Source organism: Lissotriton helveticus, chromosome 12 (genome assembly GCF_964261635.1).
Source record: "Lissotriton helveticus chromosome 12, aLisHel1.1, whole genome shotgun sequence".
NCBI classification, from domain to species: domain Eukaryota; kingdom Metazoa; phylum Chordata; class Amphibia; order Caudata; family Salamandridae; genus Lissotriton; species Lissotriton helveticus.
The window spans coordinates 837,141,637-837,165,701 of NC_136073.1; the positions used below are offsets into that span (position 1 = coordinate 837,141,637).

Sequence of the window (24,065 nt, forward strand, 5' to 3'; positions counted from 1 at the left end):
GAGGTTGGAGAAAGGCTAAGTGTGCATGTTGGTTTGGTCGGGCTGAGATACGCGGCCAAACCCACATGCGCACTTAATGCCCATCATTCCTCCTCCCTGTTGCTGACTCTCCATCCGGATAACCCCGGTTCCAAGACTCAGTTCAGTGACAGCAAAGAAAAATAAAATGATAATAAACATACTTTATTATTTTTTTATTTTTCCTGTGTGCACTGCTGAAAGAGCAATGGGGGGACCCTCCTCCCCCTTAATGGATGAGCCGCCCCTGGATTATAGAGGAGTAAGAGGGGTTTAGAGAGAGGTGTAAGAGAGGTTTAGGCAGGGACTTCACCCATCCACACAAGGATAGACCCATTGCTGTACACCAGGGGTGGCGACTTGTAACTTACTCTTTAGTAGTAAATTTACACTCTGATTGTGCGAATACTGAAAAGTAGTAAACGTACTCCAAAATGTAAATTACCCAGAAGTGTAAGTTGCCTTTGAGAATCATATCCAGGATGCTTAAAACCTTATGACTTGCAGGTACAGTGAGTCCTGGACTCTGAACATCTAAGATGCTGTGCAGCTTTGTGATGGAGGATACTATAAATAAATTTCTCTGCGAACTAGGCCACCGATCTAGAATATAATGCTGACTTCTAAGGAGAGTCTACGTAAGTATCTAGGTCTAGGTGAGATGTGGTCGTATTTGGACGTGTCACGTGGTCACATGAAACAAAAATGGCTGCCATAGAAGAGCCATGAAAGTTTCTCAGACACCTCCAGCTGCCTCAGCACCATTAGTGGAGGAGGAGAACGCTTTGAGATGGTATTGGGGACCAAAAGGTCAAAGATCATGAAAAGGGACAAATTTGGCTTATTCGACATTGCTTGACCCAATGGGAAATATTTGTAAATAGTTAAGAAATTATTTATAGCTTTTGATCTTCTGCCAAAATATTTGTGAAACTCTGAGAGTTTACCTTTTCTTTGGGATCGTCATGTATTGTTGATTTAACTATGAAAAATATATATATATATTTATCTTTGTTTGAAAAACTTGCATCTCCAGGTGGAAAAACAGAGATGGGCTCGGTGAATAAGTCAGATTCTGGCTGCGAGCCCACGGGGATGAGGGAAGGATATTTTCAGAAAACATTCACACACACACCCTGAATGTCAGATGTTGGGCGGACAAACTCTTGCTGAAACTTTCATCCGTCATCATGGCCGTCAATCAGCGCATACAAAAGAAACATTCTTTTGATGAAACATTTTTTTCTGAATGTAAATCAGACATATATGAATGTTCTGCTTTTTGAACGCCGATCGGAGGATCATGTTTCAGAGTTATTTGCTGTTAAGTTTGATAACATTCAGAGCTTTTTAAGTTGCAGTCCAACAACAAACCCTAAGTACAAAGTTTTAAAAAGTCAGGTTCTATTTTCCCTGTCTTCGATGTTTACAATTCTTATTCTTTTTATGTTCTGCTTTCATGTTTTCTTTGTAAAGATCTTCACATGGCCAAACGCTAGAAATTTGAAGTCCATGCACTATTTTGATGACATTTTTACACCTCCTCCAAAGTCCATCCTTAAGCCCCAGCAAATAAATGCTGTTTAACACCATATATAGCACTTTTTCTTCTGCATGTCGCTTGAGTGAACGGAGATCTTAACGCATTCAGTTAGACCTCGTACTGGTCCAAGTTGTCTCTCTTAAGTGGAAGGGTTCTTTTTAGGAGCCCTCGTGGTGGAGTAGTTCTCAGAAAGTGCTCTGTCTGGGTGGGGTGCTTTTCCTACACACGGTTGTAGCGTGCATGTTACAATTAACTTGCACTGTAAACAGCAATTGGTGCTTTTATTTTCTACTGTCACTGGGACTGTCCCTCACATTGGTGCAACCAGGACACATTGGTCCTTCAAGCACTCACTCCATACTATCAATAATTGCACTGTGGGTTCTTCGACTGGTGGGCATGGCTCCTACGTCCTGACTCCAAAGCTCTGTAACTTTCTGCTATTGATTAACAACTATGCAGCATTTAAGAAAGCAATAAGAACATTTATTTTTTCCAGAAATGGCTTTAGAGAACTCAATCACTTCCCAGTTGTCTAGTGCCAAAGTGAAGCACTCTTTACACTGACCAACTTAAACATAAGAATTTAGCCCCAAGTTCTTAGATTTTACCCTTGAAATTGGCACATTGCCACTTTTAGATTTACACAGTAACTTATCAGGATGTCTGAGTTTCGTGAGAGTATGTGCACGCTGAAGGCACACATTTTGCTATGTTTGCCCATCCCTGTCATCTCGAGGGCAGCCTTTAAGATCGGCTGCCTCACCTTTAAATCTTTATCTGGCTCCTGTCCCGTCTTCCTGAAATCCCTTATCAGGACCTATTGTCCTTCACGGAACCTGAGAACTTCCCACCTTCACCTCCTACTCATCCCCCCCATCAAACTTTGCAGATCGGGAGGCCGGAGATTCGCATTCTTGGCCCCTAAACTTTGGAACTCCTTCCCCCTCTCTCTCAAAACCTCTAACTCTCTCATCCTTTTCCGTAAATCCCTAAAAACATGGCTCTTCCCTCAATCCGGTTAAATCCCTCTGGTCCCCCAGCACTCAACCAGCGCCAGGAAACCCATGGTGTCAGCGCGCTTTACAAGCTTCCCTCACATCACATCACATCACACATTCCATGTACCCGGGATTGCACAATATTGCAGGACTATCAAGCAAATACACAATGTTTCCGTGTAGGCTGGAGCATGTTGCGTCTTGCATCTCGTCCTGCTGAGTGATAGGAGCCGAGCTATTATTTAAGACTGAAGTTGGAGTTCACGCTCCCACCTTTGCACCCGTTGGTGAAAGGGAACAGAGCAGAAGGAAGAAGGGCTGTGGCTTGCACTGATTTTCACACGGCTACGTGTTGGTTTAGGCAGAGAATCAACTTCTCTCTTTGCGTGGAGATGCTAGAACTTAGATTCTTCTCCATCAGGACAAACTGTGAAAGAAACTCTCTTGGACCCAGTCTTACCAAAATCCTTATTCAGTGTCTGATTCAGAGTTTGGCAGACAGGAGACCCTGCCACAAATGTGATGGAATACCCTGTCCAACAGGCTTATGGTCCACCTGCTTTAATAGTTAGTCAGGCAAGCCGCCATGTTCCTTATAGCAGTGTCCCACTGGCTCCTCTCACAAAAGCCCTTATACTGACAGCCCAACCGAGTTGGGGCCATTGGTGTAAGTGCATTGGATGTCCACCTTATTGAAAGAGGACAGTCTAAACAGCTTTAGTTGCGTTTGAGGCCATCATTTTTTTTTTACAAAAATGATGCCCACCCTGGCAAAGGCTCCCAGTGTAATAGGGTCATTAGTTTATTTTTCAAATACAAACTCTTGTTATGAGAGTTTGTTTTTGAAAAACAAAAAAGTTTGGTGAGCAACTCCATGAAGCATGGCGATCACTCGGCAAACTTTCAGATCCTGCAGTGGACCTGCTGTGGCAGTAGCTTGTCTAAAGGCGCGATCTTTGCACGGCTAGCCGAAATCTCCAAATATGGTAGGTATGTCTTCTATCACCCATCCCATAGTCCCTCCTTTAAGCCACACCTCTCCATCTTGTACTGACCATTCTTATACTCTCCACCGTATGTCTTGTATTGCCCCTTCCATAGTTCCCCCTGTCCGCCACAGCTCTGTCATGTACCACCCTCTTACACTGTGTCCTGTACGCCACACCTGTAGACCTTGAACCGGGCTTTCATGTAGGCAACACCTCTCCGTCTTGTACTGCCCCTTCATACACTTGCACCTGTATGCCACACCCCTACATTTGGTACCACCCGCTTCCGTAGTTCCTCATGTGCACCACATCCCTTTATCTTCAACCCACTCCCCACAAGTTGCCACTCCTAAAATCTACTTCCTACTTGTTGTCCACGTCGCCATTGTCCATTAACTGATACTTAATCTTAGACCCCCCACAGTACTGATTCAGCCAGCTTTCCCCCACCCACAGCTTTGCACAACAAACACTCAGGCAGCCTTAGATAATTGCTGATAATTTATTCTTTTCATTGCAAGAGATAGAATGGCTCTGCCATTTTATTTGTACGTCACATGTACAAAATATAACAAACCTTTACAAAGAACACCCGACATCATTTATAAATAAAATAAAACATTTTCCTTTGTAGTAAAATACATCTATTTTATAATCTGTTGCGCCTGAGCGCAGAAACATTCTATCAGATTTAAAGTGCTTTTCCACCTGCTGTCAACACAGTGCAACATAGTAACATTCATAACACTGGCGATTTTTTAAAGTATTTCCCGCCTCTCTGCCTGCGCAGGTGTGTGCACCCTATGGCACGTGATAATGGATGCTAAAGAAATGCTGTAGCGTGCTTTCTGGAATCTTTAGCATTGTTTCGATTAAAATATTTAAATACCTTAACCATTGTGCTATATTTCCAATAGATTGAATAGGGAGTAGCCTTTTAATCAATTTGGGGGAAAGGATATATGTAATTAGCTGATATAAATGTCCTTTAATCATTAAATAAACTCTTTACTCGGTTTCATTTCTGTTTTTGTGCTACCATGGCCCGACGCAAATTACTGAACTCAAAACGATAAGATTTCCTGAGAGTCGGTGTCCGATTGGCCTACTGGTTGGGGATTCGTTAATGCACAGGTTTTTCTAACCTCAGGTAGGTTCCGATTCACACTTACATTACACATTGAATGTTGTGAAATTAACCTGGCACGCTGGATAGAAATGCTCCTTCTGATTGGCTCAAAGTGATAAGCTGATCAGAGCGGGCATACCGGTGAACGTACAGAGAAACCTGGGCACGCTTCTGATGTCACACTTGTATTTGGCAAGTAACAAGATGACAGATTTGTGTTTCAGTGCCTTGTGTTCTACAGCAGAAGGTTACATTGGCTAGGAGGAATGAATGGCTTGGCACGTGACCTTCACTGTCAGGGATAGTACCTCAATGGGGTTCACGACCACCTCGTCATTTACGATACTGTATCTGGCACGGTACTGGGCTGATCCACCTGCTCTTTCCAGAAGAGGTCTGTAAAGTTCTCCAAATTGGACTCCCTTTCACCTATACAAAATTAGGTTTTTTTTTTAATTACACCTGTAATTGGGCAGTCTGGCACTGTACACATATCTGTGAAAAGACTTGGGACAGAAAATTGAAAAAGATACATCAACCCCGCCCCTTCCAGAACTCAACTATTCTTAAAAGAATCTTTACTGACTGCACAGGTAAAGGTTCGGGAGAGGAGTCTAAGATTTGTACAGTCCTCACTTTGGAGATACCAGCGGAGCTCTGTCGGCACACACGTCGGGTTGGCTAGGCTGCTTGCACATCACACCTGTTCTGATGGCTTAACTGTGCCATCTCTCTGTAAGAAAACAATAAACATGGTTTTCTTCTGTTGTACATTTGATGCAACAACTTCACAAGAAATTAAGTCCTGAGGAAATGAGTACTCCGATGCACCACAACTGACATGTTCTATCTCCTGTCACAATGTCCAAAGCTGCTTGACAACACGTGTGCGTCCTGTCCCGGGCACACAACAGAACCACAAGTCTTTCACTGTTGTCATCACGCCCATTTCTAGGCACATAATTGCTGAGATGTCCCTGAGGTCTCTGGTGTTGCTGATGCAGAAGAGAAGTCTGGATGGGGTGCAGGAGAAAGTGTTAGATTCTGGCATCTTTCTTCTCCAGACAATCCAGTGTTGATAACAATACCACTTCCAGGTTCAGTAGTGGACCCTTGGAGTATTCGAAACCAGATGTAGATGCAGAACAAGTAGAGTGGTGAGTGCGGTGGATCTCAGTCCGTGATGGTCCTGAAACTATGAAGTGAACTTGAAGGCCTTGGCGTTGAAAAGTTTGGCTCGTCACCACAATACAAGACCACACTATTCTCAAACGTATCAATGTGTGTTTTTGTACGAGTGATGCATGCTGTACTGGATCCAATCCTACCATTGTGTAAACATGTTCCCGAGTCTGGTTTACTGACATCTGACTGACGAAGACAGTCGACTGACTTTGGCTCCTCAGTACATCTTCCTCATGTCTAAATGTGGGAAATATACTCCAGCCATGGGCTGCGGCAAGTCAAACGATCCTTTTCTTCTCCGTAAGCAGAAGTGAATCTACAGCAAGAAGGAACAACCAAAAAAGATTATCAGAGGAGAAAAAAAACTTCAATGTTAGACAGAAAAAAGTAGGAGTGCAGTTACGTTCGTGCATATCTAAATAGTGCACAGTCCACTGGCAGTTTCTTAGCTTAAAGATAAACCAAAATTAGGATTTAGTTGGGAAATCTGCACTGAGGAACTTACATTATAAGTGGAAAATCGCTCAGACACATCTAAAACTTTTGCTTGATTTTGGGCGAAACCACTCAATGGAGGCTCCTTTGATGAGGTGGGGCATGTAGTAGCAAATGCTTTTCACGGCTGGAAATCCTGCATTTAGCAAGGTGGCATTGTGAGTCTCAAAGGTCTTTTCAACACAGACTGTCACCATTGCAAACCCTTGTAAATTGCAAGGAAAATGGTCCAGCAAAGACCCATCCTCTTTTGTGAGACACATGAAAATGTACCAGTGGTGGTGCAACCACTTTGGCAGTAGCATGACCTTGAAAGGTCAGGGAGGCTCTTGTCATTGGGAGTCACTTGCATAGAGGAAACCGGACACGAGGAAAATGACATAGTGTGTGAATTACAGTTGTAGGGAAGGGGGTTGAGGCCAGGGGTCCAGATAGTGGTCTCATGCACGATTGATCCCCCTAAATCCCTTTCACTAAAGCATCCTAATTGTGTTATTAAAAGCACTTGCAACCTCAGCTAAGTTGAGTGAAGCGATGGTGATCTGCTGGTCCTTGCAAGCCTCTAACTTGAAACTTACAGCTGTTTAAAGTATTTGCAGAAACAACTCTGCTTCAAGAATTCTGACAAGGCAGGACATCTGTGAATCCCTGAAGGAAGTCTTTTTGCTGCAATGTGACCTGCTGAATAGGAATGCTGACAGTGGTTTTCATTTAGATGCCAGTTCAAAAACTGTGTGCACAAACTCTCCCACAGGCACAAATATAACTTGCTCCAAGTGTTCTGTAAGACTTTGGACAGAAGTTGCAGATTAGTGCCAAAAATTGGTTAATAGCACCAACTATATTGGTGTGTCTTTTGTTCGTTTTTTTTACTGTTTTGTCACATTTGTGTGCTTAGTGTCATCCCCAGCTTCCATCACAAGTTAACAATGAGAGCAAAATGGGAGTGGCAACTGCAGACTAAGTTGGGACAAAGAAAAACGAATCGTTCAAAATCATTATCCCATTTCTAAAATGTCCCCCACTGTAAATGAGCATTTTTGATGAGAAGAAACCCATGCTTTCCAACACCAGTGTAGAAGAGATAACCACTGGGTTATTCCAAATGCCATGGTAAAATGCTGTACAATATAGGACTATGGATTATGTACAACACAGGATTTTCCTACGGGGGTGTAATTTTAAGGTTATTGCATTGTGATTGCATTGTTATGAGTTCTCCGTGTCGAAAGAGTGCATGTTTTGCCCAGTTCTGTGCTGCAATCACTGGATTATTTGTGCATGCAAGTTTTACCTGTTGACCCTTCTGCCGGGAAAACCACATGGGCCAGTGGTCAATGCGATATGGCTACACCTATTGTAATCCCATATCGGTTGCAAACAGTGGCCCTCAAAATGATAGTGAGTAGATCCAAATGTAAATGTGCTGAGCAAGAGCTAAATGCAGAAATCCCAATTTTCCATTGAGCAATTCGGAATAAAAAAAAAATCCAACTTGCTATTTGTGGTGCAGAATGGTGGGTGAGACTTGCATTGAAAATAAAATAAAAAGCAAAGAAAATAAATTAAAAATAAATAAAACTAAACTAAATTAATACATGCCATTCACCTGCCGGGGAGTCGGCCATCACAATGGTAGCCACTCTGAATCATCATTGACCCATGCATGCAACTGTAAGTGGAATGTGGTTCTTGGATGTGAACTACATGGCTTCTAGTTTGGTCTGAAGGTTCTGATTTAGAAAGGGTTGATACATAGCCTCCCATCCTGGGCCAGAAAACCTCATAAAACCACAGCATCTATCTCCAGGTTCAAGTTTGCATTGGAATGCTCTGAAGGATACTCACCAGGAAGCAGAGAAGGAAGAGGATGATCAGGGCGAGCAATACCGCCAGGCAGATGAGGATGATGGCCCAAAACGGCAACTCTTCGCTCGGCTTTGCTATTGGAGCCACTGTGGGGGGAAAGCAAGCGCCAGAAACTTCATCAGTTGAGTTCGATACAGTGAACACTGTTGTCTGTCAAAATATTGGGTGCAAAAATATTGTGGGGCAACTGTATAGAGACCTAATATCGAGGACCAGAATATTGTGAAAGTAAGTGTTCATAGGTATGTATAGATTTACTATTCTTAATCATATATATATATATATATATTTGTTCGTTTCCACAGTTTCACCCAGGAACGCAGAACACTCTGCGGGTGCTTCTGTAGACGATGGGTGGGTTTGCCTCTCTTACACTCTTACACAACAAATACGGAGCACTCTCTGGGTTATTAAAATATATAACTAATTAATAATGTAAACGTGTTTCAGCGTGATGCCTTCCTCAGTGCAATAAATCATTATGAGGTGGACGGCAAGAATTACTTCTTGGTTTCCATGGCCCCAAGTGTGAGATATATATATATATATATATATATGAGGGAGGTTCTTTTCTGATATATATATATATATATATCATTAAGGTACATATATGTGAAGGTAGTCGCAGTAAACCTATACCTACCAATATATATTTATCTTCATGACATTTTGCTCCACCATCTTTAAGCTCGATATATTGGCCCTACAATATTTTTGAGTCAATATTGTGGTGGAATACCCAACAAATGACACCTGCTCTCCAGAAGATGTGGTATTAGGCACCAAATTGAATTTCTGTGAACCTACTGCACCAGTCCTGAGCATATAGGAATTTGCTTCACACAACACATTCTGCCGATGTCCCTGACCAGGTGGATCAGCATGAATGGCTATTGTGTTGTATGAGAATTTGTCGCAGTCGCTCTCATCTGAGGCGACTCGGCATGCTACGGTTGGGTTCTGATGCAGATCCTGGCAATCTGCATCCATATGAAAGAATTACATTGGATTCCGGTCCTGACAAGGATAATATTATGTTATATTTAACTGTATACTATTATATGTTCTCGCATCTCTGCCAAGGCGCATGTGCATGGATCAAATTGAAATATTTTGGATTCTGCGGCATTCACTCGCTAGGTGCACTTGCAGGCAAGATATTGGATTCTACTGCAGGTTCTTGCAAGATGCATCTGCATGTAAAGGTTGTGTTTTATTAAAGTCTGCTGGAAAGGTGCACCTGCAGGAAGGGCCATTGGATTGGTCCTTATTTTTGCAAGCAGGGTCGGACTGACATAAAAAATAGGTCCGGGCACGAAAATAAAAGTGGGGCCCGTTGCTAAAAAAAGTGGCCCACGTTTGTAATTCATGCCAGTTTTGAAGAAACACTACGTTTTCTCTTTTTGCAAGGTAGGGGAGTTTGCATGCCATTGTGTTTGCTGCAGGCAATGTTTGTTGTAATATTAGAGAAATCAACAGTAAAAATCGGCTGACTTGGCCATAAAACAGGCCCATAAACTGGCAAAAAAAACTGCCTACACACTGATCTGTCAGACTAGCCACCGGGCACTGCCTGATTGCCCTACAGGCCAGTTGACCCTGCTTGCAAGGTGGGACATCATGAAAGCCCATTAGTTTATACTACATTGTTGTGGTAAATGGCAAGGAACAACCTTTGAGTTTCATTGTCTTGTGTAACATCTTTGCCAAGGTGCAGCTGAGTGACAGGGACTGAATTACATGGGATTATTTGCAAGCCTGGCAAAGGGCATCTGCATGGTACACCATGGTATTCCATCGGATTTTACTGGTGTCCATGCAATATGCATCCGAATTTAAATCAGTTTGGTTTATATGTTAAGTCGTCAGTGGACCTTCTGGAAGGCCTTCTAATAATGGAATACTACTTGCCACCAACATACCGGTGCACTATATGCTTTCGATGCTCCTCCCACTGAGTCCATATTCCTTAGGTGAGATCAAGGATCAGTCTGCTATCTAGCTGCCACCATGAGTACTAGATCAATTCTCTACAGATGTCTGGATCAGCTTTCAACTAGAGGCATCCCAAAGGTTGAGGGTGTGTCTCACATTTTTACGTATAAACAAGTGAACTGCAAGTCTGTCGGGGTGAGCAGTGAATTACTGAGTTATCATGACTGCTTAACATGTGGTGCAGGTGTAAGATAAGCAGTGGACATGGTCGAATGTACATACCATTCACTGTGCCGTTGAGCTGGTAGCTGGGCCCGCCTGAGTGCAAGGCGCTGGTCCCCTGTGTTCCAAGTTGAAATTCCTTCTTCACTGCCTCCGACGTCACGAGTGGGCTTTCATGGAAGTAGCAATGACAGTCCACTAGTACAGATCCAATTCTGTAGTGAGAGAGAGACAAGTCAAGGCAAGCTCTGACCAACCAGCCTCTGAGTTAACCCTATGTATGCTGTCAAGAATGCGCAAGATGGTTTGGGCCACTGGAGCAGAATTGAGTACCTTCAATTAGTTTCTGGTGGACAGTATGTCCTAAAACTAAGCTATTGAGTCTTGCAAAATGATACTATAGGAATACCCTGTCCCCAGTAACCATAATAAGGCTATCTGGGCACCACAGCATGACTCTCCAACTTTATACAATGGCTGCCGAACATAAAAAAAAATCCAATATCATACAGTGACACCAAAGATCCCAGAAGGACTTTAGAATAGCTACGTAGCCCCACGATGCTCACTGTAGCAAGTGTCTTTGAGATCCCAGAATGCACCTGACATCACACTTTGTCTTCGCATTTAATAACAGCCCCAAGATATCGCAATGTGGCGTCCTGATGCCAAAATATGGCTCCAAGCATCACAATAGAGAACGAGCAATGGAGCTCTGCCGGTGACAAAAGATGAAACTGTGTGCAAAGTTTGGCTACTTACCTCAAGCCTGTTACAGCGCAAAATTTGAACTGATCTTTGAGATTACTGTTCCGATATAGCTCATTCATCTGAAAGGAAATAAAACAAGAGGTGAGTCAGTGATTTTAAAGATCTGTGACAATGTACAATAAGGTCACGTGGGTATGATTCTATAGTTGTAGATCATGGCTAACACTCTCTCGGGTCTTAGAGTTGTTATTTTAGATGGATCTCAAGATCCACCCGATAAAGATTGAAAAAACCCATGGATTAAGAGGATAACATGGGAGGAGTGAACATCACTATATTGAACAATATTGACATACAAAAATATTGCATCCACTATATAGCCAACAGCTATATTGTTGTTGTAAGTATATATTTACTATCCTTAACTTCACTATGTATTCACTTTGACAATAAAACGGCAGTCAATATAGTACGTGGGACATTTTTGTCATGCGTGACCCCCCCACCCCCCACTACTCATGAGGACTCGGACAGACATTCCTTTGACTAAGATGGTGGCTTGCTGTAACAGAACAATATTGTTTCTCCCTTGTATTGAAACATTTGTGTAGCTCCTCGTTCCCCAGATGAGGCAGCATCCAAATGCTTCTAGGTGGACCAGTAAGAGGTGACTTTGATTGATGCGTTTGTTTCACAGAATAAGAGGGGCTATAGAGAGGTCTATGTGGACAGGCTTTGGTCTCGTGCAAGGTGTGAAAGTTCTGACCATTTGCGACACATTTGTAGCTGTGCTTAATCATGAAGTGAAGCTTAAAGAAGCAGGAGAGATACAATCAAAATTAATTTTGCAAATCCTCACTATCACTGAATAAGAGGCTACTACATTCTTTAGGCGTGGTTGGGAACACTTGGGTTTACAGCGTAGGCTAAGTGAAAGGGCTCTTAGTGTTGTCTATAAGATTTGGCGTCTTGTTGCAGAGAACTTGTGGCTTCCAAGAAGCATGGTGGTGATGCAAAGGAGTAGGTGGCAGAGGAAGAGTATGATTTTGCGTACTTTTACCATCTCCCGATAGGTTGGAGGGAGCTCTCCCAGAGCAACTGCTCTGTACAATCTAACACCTTTTATGGGGGGTTCTTAAGCTGTATTTCTGCAGTGCATTGAGCACAGCTCCAGATTTTTTTATAAGTCAACAGCCTTTTGCTACTAAAACAATGCCCATGAATTTACACTTCACATTTTAAGCTTCAAAGTAGGCCTCAGCGAAATTTTATTAACGTCGGTGTAATCAGAGTAATTTTGATAATTTTACGTTACCAACAATTATACGTATAGCCTGTTTGCGTAAATATGAGTCATTTAGCACAAAAAACCTACCACAGGAGACAGGAACAACTAAATTAGTGAGTGGCTGCTCCTGCTCGTATTCTGTTGCATATAGCCTAAAATGCAAACTCAGGTCTATTTTGGACATGAAGGTGCATTTTGCGCAACAGAAATAGCGCTTAATGCTGGCTTATTTTTCACGCATAATTCCTTGTACTCTTGCGTAAATCTGCTGAAATTTTGCATAATTACGCTACAGAAAATAACACGACTTATGTCCACTCCTACTTAAAAGCAGCAGAAAGGTGTTGCGAAATTGAAATGAGTTCCAATTGTTTAAAATGTGGATGACAAGAAAGCAAATGCAATTTCTTCATTAAAAACAGGCATACACACAATGACACAATATTTGCGAATGAGGAGAAAGCTGCAACTTTTTCACTAATTACCACATAAACAAAATAGCTGCCAGTGTTGGAGTCAGGGGTAGCAAAAATGTTGCAACACTTTCAACATTACCGCCATCACAGTGAACTGATCATAATTTGGCCCGAAATGATGGTGCCCTGTGAGGGGGAGTGCGTACTGTGCGGCCGTGGGTGCATTGAGTGGAAGTGGGTGCACTGAGTGGGAGTGGGTGCGGGTGCATTCAGCGGCAGCTACTGAAAGTACCTCGTTGGTGATGTTTCTCAGGAGCTCCTGGTATTCGGGGGAGCTTCTGTCTTCATTTGGAAGGGTTCTGTTTAATATGGTGAAGTTCACTTGGAAACTGAGATCTGTTGGAAGCACCACATAGGCCTGGCTGGTGGTTGTAGAGGTGGTTTTAGTGGTAGTTGTAGTGGTTGTGGGCTCGTCTTTCCTTTGGAAACCTACAAAAAAACAAAAACAATAATGTACTAGAATTTACTACCACATCCAGGTCAAACGATAGATTTTTTTGGCTTGGTTTGTGCTTTGTTATTAGAACCAGGCATGACTGGTTCAGCGGCAGCTAAAACATTTTCTTAATTTCTCTGGATTGCCCAGCTTTTGTGTGCAAAGTAGCGGCCACTTTATTGTTTCCATAGCTCGGTGGCTTAATTGTACTTTTCCCTGCTCCTCTGCTGGTGGCAATGCAGAGTTGGCAACCGGCCTTCTACCTCGACCTTTATCATTTTTGCAAACTTTCCAGTAGAGCTCTTTCTTCGATGCTTTGGAGTTACCTTTGTGCAAAACGTGTGGCGCTGTTTCTACAGGTACTGTTAAATAATAGGAAAATGTTTGCGAGCGACTTGAAATTTGGTATTTTATAAATCAGTCGCTGGTGAAAATGCCTGTTAGATAGGGTTGGCTGCAAAAACACTGCAAATTGACTTTTTTATTTGATTTTCAGACAAATATGTTTGTTGACTTGTCTGGTCGCATTATAAAAACTCAGCATGTTGAATTTTTGCCAGAAAAGTTCCCTAAAAAACAGTGAAAGCTTTCCAGAGATTTGCGAAATGTGTAACAGGAGGACTTATAATTTAGCAGAATCCTATCTCCCATATAAGGCGCCTTATATGTGCTGCTTCTGATTTTAATATTGAAAAATATGCAATCTTACCGTCCACATACAAGCTGGTTGCATCCAGTGTGAAGTTCCCCAGCTGAGAAGCACCCTGGGTCTTGTTCCGGAACTCGTCATAAATGTCGTCTTTCTTGAATGCTTTGGCCGTGGTATCGACATTGAAAGTGCACAGGGAATCCATCGTTGTGAAAATACTCTGTGGTGTTGACCTAAAGAAAGAAAAATACAGTCTAGCAAGAAGCTAAAACAATGCTATCAAATAATTCAGATTTGTAACACAACGTTTGCCGAAGAGTTTGCATTTCTGGAACGTTTCTTTCGATTATTTTTTTAATTGTATATTTCTTACAAAGTTGGGGGTTAGATTCCTGTAATGTATTTTGTCCTCGTATGACACCATTTTTGTTGTTACCCATTACGAGGTGTAGAATGTGATTGAGGACTGACATGGGGGTATCCCATCTGTACATACCACCAGTACTTAATTTGAGCTGATGGTTTCTGGTGTTCAGCACCAACACTTTATTGTCAACACCGGCTCTTATAACAGATTGACACATGGTGGCGCTGTGTATCTAATATTGTGAGGAGCATAACAGTTGTTTGATAATTACATATACTTTAAAATCACTAATACTTGCTACCAAAAACTATAAGAATAGTTTGGGCGGCACGTGTTAGTCATTCTTAATGTTTACTTGAAAAATACATTTTCACACTTGTATGTGTGATGATTAGTTGTGGTGGTACTGTTATTGGTAGTGCTAGTACTGGCAATGGGTGGTGCAAGCTGCAATGGACGCCTGACAAGGGCTCTGACACATATTTTTTTACAATTTAAGTACTGCATACAGGGCCGGACTGGCCATAGCGGGCACCGGGCAATCCCCCGGTGTGCCGCACAGGTGGGGGCTGGTTTTGGGCTCCTGGGGGCCGTTTTTGTTACAGGGCCGTTTTTGCAGCATAGCTGTAAAATCGGCTCTGTACCAAAATCGGCCGAAAACCGGCCCCGGCAAAGAGCTCGGCGGCACCTCCAACCCCCCGAGTGGGGAGGAGGGGCCGGCCGAGCACTTTGCACAGGCTGGTTGTGGCTCCCAGTCCGGCTAAGGTGACCAACTGTCCGTAAATTTCACGGACCGTCCGTAATTGGGACCTCACGTCCGTTGTCCGTGAGGATCCCGCTTACGGATGCCTTTTGTCCGTAATTTTGGCCATCACGGGGAGCAGTACTGCTCCCCTGTGAGAGGCCTCACCCCCGCTGATGGGGTGGCCTCACACTCCTCCAGGAGCACAAGAGCAGCCCCACCCGCCCATTGTCATTCTGTATGCCGGGTAATTGCCACATATAGAATGTCAATGGGGCAGTCTGGGGTGTGACAGCATGCGGCCTCCTCCTTGCTCAGGGTACAGCAGGGCAATCTGTTAGATAAAAGGTAAAACGCCAATGCTGCAACGTTAGAGAAAGGTTCATTTAAAGAAGCCTGTAAAACAAGTTAAAAAGAACGAGTTATCGTTCTTTCACTGTCTCGTCATTTTAGAACTGAAGTATTTTCAATATTATATTCAACAACGCCATGGTTGCTGCTTTTTTATTTTAAGGAACTAACAACCATTAACAAAGCCAATAGTCCTGGCTTGTTGTTGGAGTAATGATACTTGCTGTATTATATATTGGATGGAATGACAGAAATAGCATAATACTAGTCGGGAGGAACACTATGCTAAGCGCAGATTTTTAGCCTACGTTTTTTAAACCAAGCTCTTAATTACATCAAACACCCTCTTTGAAGAGACACCCCAGTTTTGTTTACACCACTTAAAGCCCTGAAAACAACAACATGTCACAGTCACCTCACATCCTGCATCATGCATGACTCATGACTTCTACGTTTTCAGACTGCCTATGTGCAGGGGCATAGTGAACTCTCCCCCACCGCACCCCACCCCTTGCTTTAGGAACTATAGCAAGGTGAAGTTCTTGATGGGCCTCTTCTGTCTGCAACTCTGCAGACAAAGGCTCAGCTCATAATGTGAAAAGGTGGGTGAATAAATAAGTGAAGGAATGTGGGAATGGCTGGGTGGATTACTGAAATGATGAATGGATGATTGAAAGGGTGAACGGATAGATAATGAAAAAAAGGATGGATGGATGAGTGAATGAGTGGAAGTATGGATGAGAGAAAAGGTAAATAGATGGATGTATGAGTGGAAGAGTAGATGGATGGGTAAAAGGGTGGATGGGTGTGTGAAAGGATGGATGGATGAGTGAAAGGATAGATGATGGGCGAGTGAATGGGTGGATGGGTGAGTGAAAGGATGAATGGATTGGTGAATTGATAAGTGAAGGGGTGAATGGATGAGTGAATGGGTGGATGTAAGGATTGATGAGTGAGTGAAAGGGTGGTGGATGGACAAAAGGATGGATAGATGAGTGAAGTGAAAGGGTGGATGGATGAGAGAACGAATGGATGGATGAGTGAAGGGATGGATGAGTAATAGGATCAATGGATGGATTCATGAATGGATGAATTGATGGATGGGTGGGTGGGTGGATGGATGGATGGATGGGTGGATAAGTGAAAGGGGGATGAGAGAGAAAGGGAGGATGAATGACTGAAAGGGTGAATGGGTGGAAGGATAAGTGACTGGGTGGATGGATGAGTAAGTGAATGGATGGGTGGATGGGTAAAAGGGTAAATGGCTGATGGGTGAGTGAATAGAAGGATGGGTGGAAGAGTGGATGGTTGACTATACGGATGGATGGGGTGAAAGAGTGGGTAGATGAATAATGGATGGATGAGTGAATGGGTGGCTGGAGGGATGGATGAGTGAAATGGTAGATGGAAGGATATATGGTGGATAGGTTTGCAAATGGTTGAATATGTTTGGATAGATGGAAGGACAGAATAAATGGTGAAAGACTGAATGATGGATGAAACAATGATTACACCTTGTAGCACCCATTATCTTAAGTAACATTTCCTATAAATTGACTTTCACGTTAATATGAGTCATTGTCTCTATATAATGTGTGTGTGATGTAACGCACTCCGACACCCTGCCCTACATACTTGGGATGAGTAACATTATAAAAGAAATTAAATACACATGGGAGACGGTCTAAGTGAAGATGAGGGACACCATTGGATGGTGGTAGCAAGGCCGGACTGGCCGGACAGGGCATCAGGTGTTTCCCTGTGAGGCTGGAAAGGGGGGGGGGGTTTGTCACAGGGGGCTGGCACTGCAAAGTTCCTTATATATCCAGTAGTTTTCAGTCAACAATAAAAGCGGCCTCACTTATATTCAGGTGTGGTTCACCATTGTCTGGTGACTAATGTACCTGCTGGAGCTAGATGCGAATTTTGAATCATCTAAGGTAGCAAGCTGCGGCTGGCTATACTGTAAAACCATGAAGTGCACGATTGTCTCAACCTAATATAAACTTATTTTGACTTGTACTTAGGTGGTTGTTTATTTACTTACTTATATACTATTGCGCGACCACCTCTGACGTGTCTGTAAAACGTACCTTTTGTCCCGAAGTTTTGTCCTGAATTTTGACCCTTTGTCCTGAATTGTTGTCCTGAATTTAGTCCCTTTGTCCTGTATTTTTGCACTCACAGTCCTGAATTTGCACCTATGCCAGTTGGTTACCCTAAGTCCGGCCCTGACTGCATACCACACTATGTGATGCCAATATTAACCTAGTATGGTACTGCAGCACTTAATTAGAGACATTTGTAACAAGGCCACCAGTAGACATTAATGTATTAAAAAAATTACAAACCAAAGGAAGTAACAACGCAAAAGAAAACATGCCAACAAATACACAAACCTGGTCGTATCACTGACCAGGAGAACTTCTAACACATATTACAAAAATAACGATAACATTGACAGAGAAAACAAGACAATGGACAGTGAACCATAAAAAGTAAAAATAAGAGACCATGATCTGAAAAGAACTGGTAAAAAAAACAAAAAATAATGTCAAGTTGAGACAAACATGGTCATTTAAAAAAACATGGAGATTTGCACAGGGAAAACAACAGAGATCTAAGGACAAGGTAGCATGACTCCAAATGTAAAATCGTATTTTTACTCAATTTCTGACCAGTTATACATTAATTTTGGGACTCTGAATAAGCCTGCTAGTTTCACCTTAAAGCAATGGGCAAAGAAAAAAATAAAAATATAGTTAATCTTAAAATAATTTGAAAACGGAAGAAAAAGCGGGAGGAATAAAATCAGTTTTCCAGAAAAGGGAAGGTGCATCTAAAATAGTGCAAACAACGTTAGTCTGTATTAAAGCAGTCTAGGATGGGGATAAAGTGGCAATAACAATATTACATTAATTCTGGATAACAAGTTCTCTCAAGGAGTTGAGGAAAATGATCTTACCAGACAAAATTCCAATACCCAGGGGATAAGAAGTTTTAGGTTGCCATAATTATCTCCTATTACAAGTGTGACCATTGAAATGAGGCACAATATATAGATGTTGATGTTTTACTACATTTTAGGCATTTTCCTCTACTTTATATCAACAGGTTTTACCTTCTGATTTCAACCTGGCAAACTTGCCAGGGTGCAGAATTTATTGCACCCAGTAAAAAACTGCTGTGTTGTTATCTGACGACCCCAGCGCTAATAGTCATTCATAAATACCTTCATCGGCTTCATCCCAATTATTTTCAGGGAGAAAAATGGAAGTACTTGCAAGGCCAGGCTTACATTCCACCCCCAACAAAAAAAGTAACATAATGGGGAGCCACAGCCAATGGGCAATACGTCAAGGGAGCCGTTGGTCGGAAAATGTTGGCAACTACTGATGCAGGGGTTCGGGTTATTCAGCCTTCTGACAAAAGTGCCTAAGAATGCATTGGACAGACAGTGGCATGAACATCTCTGACTTAAAATGGATAATACGCACCTGAATTGAACAACTCTGCAGCTGGAAAAGTAATCCTTGATGCTGCTCTTCCTGAAGAGATCGTTCAACTAAAAGCATTAATAAAACAAAAATGAGTTAAAAAGAAAAGACAAAATAATACATTAGGCATATCAGGAGGAAGGGGCAGTGCTGTCAAAGCAGAAGGTGTTCGAATAAGATCTTAAAACACAGGTTCACTGGGAGCGCCAGATCCATATTTTCATCGTTCATGGATATCCTGAAATACAGGCATCGATCCTACGATCCTACGATCCTACGATCCTACTCTCGTGGACCTATGTTGGCACCCCTGATTTAAAACAACACTTGGTCATTGAGCGATTGGTACTGGTTGGCTGTGGTCTTCAGAAGCCTGGGTGATCCGGCCTCTGGTATAGCTGAGTAGAGTCTGATGAGTTTTAAAGGTGTTAAGGCTAATGCAGAAGGAGCCTAAACCCAAACCCAAATAATTTGTTTTTCAGACCAACTTCATACTACACGTGTTAATATTGCTCATTTAACAGAACTCAACAACACAGAAATCCCTCAATCTCACCTCAGTCGTTTATTGCCTATTCTTGGATCCTTCTTACTTTGAAATGCTTCTTCTTTCTTTACCCCTTTTGCATCTCGCCAAAATACTTTAATTACAATCGTTTTTGAGAATATAAAAATTGTGGCCAACAATTAGGGAGAGCAGCTTGCCAACGGAGGATCAAGTCAATATCTGTACTGCGGGTAGGTCAACGGATGGTGATGAAGTCAAAAGACCTTGATGAATTCTCTTACCAAGTTCTCAATAAGGTCTTTGTTCTTGCCGTAGTTGGCCGATGATGGGTTCTTCAAATCTTGCGTGAATAGAAGGTTTGTTATGGTAAAATTGAGGCTGAAATCTTTAGGCTGGAAGATTACGCTGGGTTCATTGTAACCTGGAAGAGTTAAAAAATGTATCAAGCTGAACACATTGAAGACAGCCCTATTTTGCCATGATTAATAAACATCCCACTCCTGGACTCTGTGTTGGCATTTTCGTAGGCCATGGGGTTGGCGCTGAAATTTTTGGATTTGCTGTCACTAGTTTCTACAGCCAATTTCACACGGGGCAAGGATAAGTCCTAAGAACATCGTCCTGTCATCACCTGCTGAATAGAAGACATCCTTAAAAGGTAGTATGTGCTTTATCTTTGCCTACGTCAAAGACTTGTTCCAGGACTATCTTTGAATTTGTGACACAGCCTCATCGTGTTATATTTTATACTTATCCAACCTTTGCACAGACGATTATACAAGAGTACCGGATTAGAAGTTCAGGTGTCTAGGGCCAACTAGTTAATATGGGGCAGTTATGATCTGGTATTACTCTTGTGCCGTTGGCAAGATGGGCAACCATGTGTAGGAGGGCTCTGAAGTTGAAAAGTGATGATTTGGGAAAGCCAGTGAGAACTGCACTTAGTAAAGTGACAGTGTCTACTTTAAATTGAACCTCACACATCATCTCCATTACAAGCTTGCTTACCATTGACATAGAGGCTGGTTTTGTCCAGTGTGAAGTTGCCCAGCTTGGTGATGTCACTGGTTTTCTGTTTGATCTCTTGGTAGACGGCCTCTTTGACAAACTGTGTGCCCGTGACCTCTTTCTTCAGTTTACAGATGGCGTTCACTTTGGTCTGAGAGGTGTCAGTGCCTTTCCTAAAAGATAAAGATTGTGAAGCATAAGATCAGTGGAAACGGGGAGAAGTGAGGATACTAGACACCAAAACTGATGCCAGCATGAAGAAATCATGAAATAATGTAATTACTGCTTCTTATAATGCATAAAATAATGGTAGCGACATCTATTCCGATGTCTCCACCTTACACTAGGTATAACTGACCTTAGCATTGAAATCTTCTGATGTAAAGCTTTCCCAGCAACCAAACCAGAATGCCCTTGGTTACTGATGTTAACAGTGAGGGTAATGTTAGGTATGTACTATACAGAATATGAGAAGTCCCAATTCCTTGAGTGCCCCACAGTCACACATTTGTGATTTAAATAATTGGAAGCTGAACATTTTATCCAGTACCCACTGTGTAGATTGTCTTTGAGAACATGGAAGACCCCTTCCCTCCCCTGACCACAGTCTGGTATCTCTTACATGAAGGAAATGAATGCCCCCTTTCCACCATGGGTCAATGACTGGCATGTATTATGGGGAAGGGAAGCCATACATCCCTCAAGAATTCAAATCCTGACCTATTTTATACAGAGGATGGGAAATTCTACAATCAATACCCAATGTGAGGCATGCATAATCTGGAGAGAGCTGTGCTCCAAGCAGCACCAACATCATGGTTTATAGAACCAGGAAAGTCACCTCCGTCTAGTACTCACAGTGAGATATGTATAATCTCGGCCAAGAGCAGATGCTCCTCGATTACACAGCAGAAGCGAAGTAGACATGATACACCATGCATAGTAGGTGCATGGATGTGTTACCTCCATCTCTTAGCCAGTGGTAAGGCTTGCATGATCTTGGGAAGGGAAGGTGTCATCTCAATCCAGTTACCACAGAGAAGTAGGTTGGATACATCACCCATCATTACATGTAGCACTAAATGCCGAATGTAGCTGAATGGAAGATTTACTTCCATCCAGTAGGCATAGTACGGTGTGAACGAGGCAGAATAGGGTAAAAATGATCTTCTCCTAGTGGCCACTGCCAAAGATGCATAACCCAGTGGAAGAGATGCGGTGCATTCCTCTGTGTCCACAGTAACGTTTCCATGCTGTCCCTAGAAGTGTATGATCCAAGGGAATCAAACCACCCAACTTCTCTACTAACTGTGTCCGTTGTATGCAAACAGATTGGGTAAGTTAAATCCCATGAGTTTACCCACACATCCCTCAATTTCTCCCAATTTGTGAGCATTGGTCCTTTTCTGATCTTCCTTGCTTTCCTTGCCCATCTCATCATCAACACCACCCAATGATATCTTGCCCACCAACCGCAATCTCCATGCACCAATTGCCTCAACATCTCCCAATACTACTAGAACAGTGGTTTTCAACTAGTGGCTCCCCTAATAAGGATGCACAGACCTTTTATAGGGATTGGAGCGGCGGACTCACCTGTGCTGACCAGGACAAGGTAGGTGCTGAACACTAACTTGGACACTACTAATCTCACTCCTCTTGATTTTACGTGTTCCAGTTGTGCGACAGGACCTAAGTCTCTACTACCCACCCACTAACTCAGGACGTGGGCTTCGTTCTTACCTGAAATTGTCTATGCTGCATCCCTGATATTTAGATCCGATGCTGCTGCTCTTCAAGACAGAATCAATCTGGAAATGAAAAAGAAAGAGGGCTCAATGAAGAAGCAGCTCCTTAATACACAAGCATGGGAGAGTTTTTGCGATATGTGGAAGAGGGAAATTCAGAGGGGGTCACTTCACAAATGCCAATTGGGAATAGCTGAGGGTAGAAGCTACTCACAGTCATTTGCCTATTGGTACACCTAGCATTTGTCATTGCCCTAACTTGTAGCAGCAAATTTGGAGCAATGGAAGCATTTTGGTGGGACCAGGATTCAACTTTGACCTTAATAGGATTCAAAAAGTGCATGATGTTATTCAGCGATCCCCAGCATTTTGGGGAATTGACGTCTGTGGGTCTTCCCTGCCCCATGCTTACCGAGGCAAGCACAGCTGAGGCCGTGGTGTTGAACTTCGCTGATGCAGGAGTTGTAACCATATCCGCACTGTAGGGGAGATTGGTAATGGTAAAGTTGAGGGTGAAGGTTTCAGTCTGGGTGCTCTCTGTGGGTGGTTTGGTGATTACCACAACTGGTGGCTCCACTGCTGTAGGAAAAGAGCAAGACAGACCATGAGATTCATCTACACACTAATCCAAAAATCCATTTGTATTTTTTACATTTAATAAAACGCATTTTTCCTTATGACAACAGCTGTTAGATGTCTCAGAAGTTATTATTTTGCTGCATGCAATGACATGATTAGACAAGGGTCGATTATCCTAATTTGGGCTCCAAAGACAATTTGCTGTTACGGTGGGACTACAGCTTGTGCAGATTTCTTCTGCAATAAATCCTATAGCTAAAACGTGAAAATACTGCACATTAAGGCCCAGATTTATTACGGATTTGGCCTCTCTTTTCATGACTTAAGTCCTCACAAGGCAAATCAAACCCTTTAATGGGATTTACAAAGCCATGCAAGGCAAGGGTCTATTTGAGCAGCATTCCATGATTTTGTAAAGAAATATGACATTCCATTGGTGGAGCATGGGCCTTCCTATGCATCCACCCTATAGAATTTGTAAACCAGGGATTGCACCAAAATGGTGCCTACCAAAGAGAGGCGTAACAAGGAGAAATATGTTTCCTTCTCCACATTGCTTCCACTTTCTATGAGTGATGCAGAATGCATAGAGAGGAAAGTGCCTCCTAGGATTGTTTCTGTGCAGGAAGGTGTACCTTCCTGCACAAAAACAATGTTGCCCGCCTGCGTGAATATTTAGTAGCTATGCCCCTGTGAGTCCTGCAGTTCAGGACAGGCCAAAATGTGTGGAATTATCACTTTGTTTTCCAATCTGAGATGTGGATCCTGTAGTGGGGAAATACTTCTTGTGGAATGTCTGAAGGAAAAGTCTCAGGAAATAAGTTTGTGGCTGCCACCATGAGAGGCACCCAACCAACATTAGTCACATTAGGGCTGTCCTTCTGAAGGAAGTAGTCTATTTATACTTACTATGTTTGTGTGCACTAGGAGATAATTAATTCAATGTTACATTGCATCTTTTTTTTTTTTTTTTAGGAGTTGCGAGGTACCAGTTTAGACCTAGAATTGGACCTAGTAAGAGGATTTGCAAAGTACAGAGCTTTACTTTGGACCTTTGGACTGAAGAGGTATGAGTATCTTACACCATCGTTTGAATCTTTCAGAGGAGGCAACAGTTTATCTCTTACTGTAGACCTAACTCTCCCTCTTATTAATAAAGAGTTACATCTAATATAGTAATCATTGCACCTGGTGGAATAGGTGATTACTGGATGTATGACATTACAACGCATACTTTTACCACGCATACCTTTACAACGCGGTTTTTACATCGCATACCATTACAACGCATAGCGCTTTTGGGTGTTGGATAGTGAATA

The 24,065-nt window shown here is 42.5% G+C and overlaps 1 protein-coding gene across 1 annotated transcript in view; it reads right to left on the reverse strand.

Moving 5' to 3' along the window:
• Positions 1-4,039: 4,039 nt before the first annotated feature.
• MUC16 (mucin 16, cell surface associated) overlaps positions 4,040-24,065 on the reverse strand; it is a 194,810-nt gene continuing 174,784 nt past the window's right edge. Inside the window, exons 63-73 of the mRNA XM_078668928.1 lie at positions 22,580-22,746; positions 22,163-22,230; positions 20,420-20,592; positions 19,693-19,832; positions 18,904-18,971; positions 14,007-14,179; positions 13,094-13,290; positions 11,149-11,216; positions 10,447-10,601; positions 8,209-8,315; positions 4,040-6,181 (exon numbers count right to left, since the gene is read on the reverse strand). Coding sequence (XP_078525054.1) covers positions 6,083-6,181; positions 8,209-8,315; positions 10,447-10,601; positions 11,149-11,216; positions 13,094-13,290; positions 14,007-14,179; positions 18,904-18,971; positions 19,693-19,832; positions 20,420-20,592; positions 22,163-22,230; positions 22,580-22,746 — 1,415 coding nt within the window. The 3' untranslated portion in view covers positions 4,040-6,082. The remainder of the gene's footprint in view (positions 6,182-8,208; positions 8,316-10,446; positions 10,602-11,148; positions 11,217-13,093; positions 13,291-14,006; positions 14,180-18,903; positions 18,972-19,692; positions 19,833-20,419; positions 20,593-22,162; positions 22,231-22,579; positions 22,747-24,065) is intronic.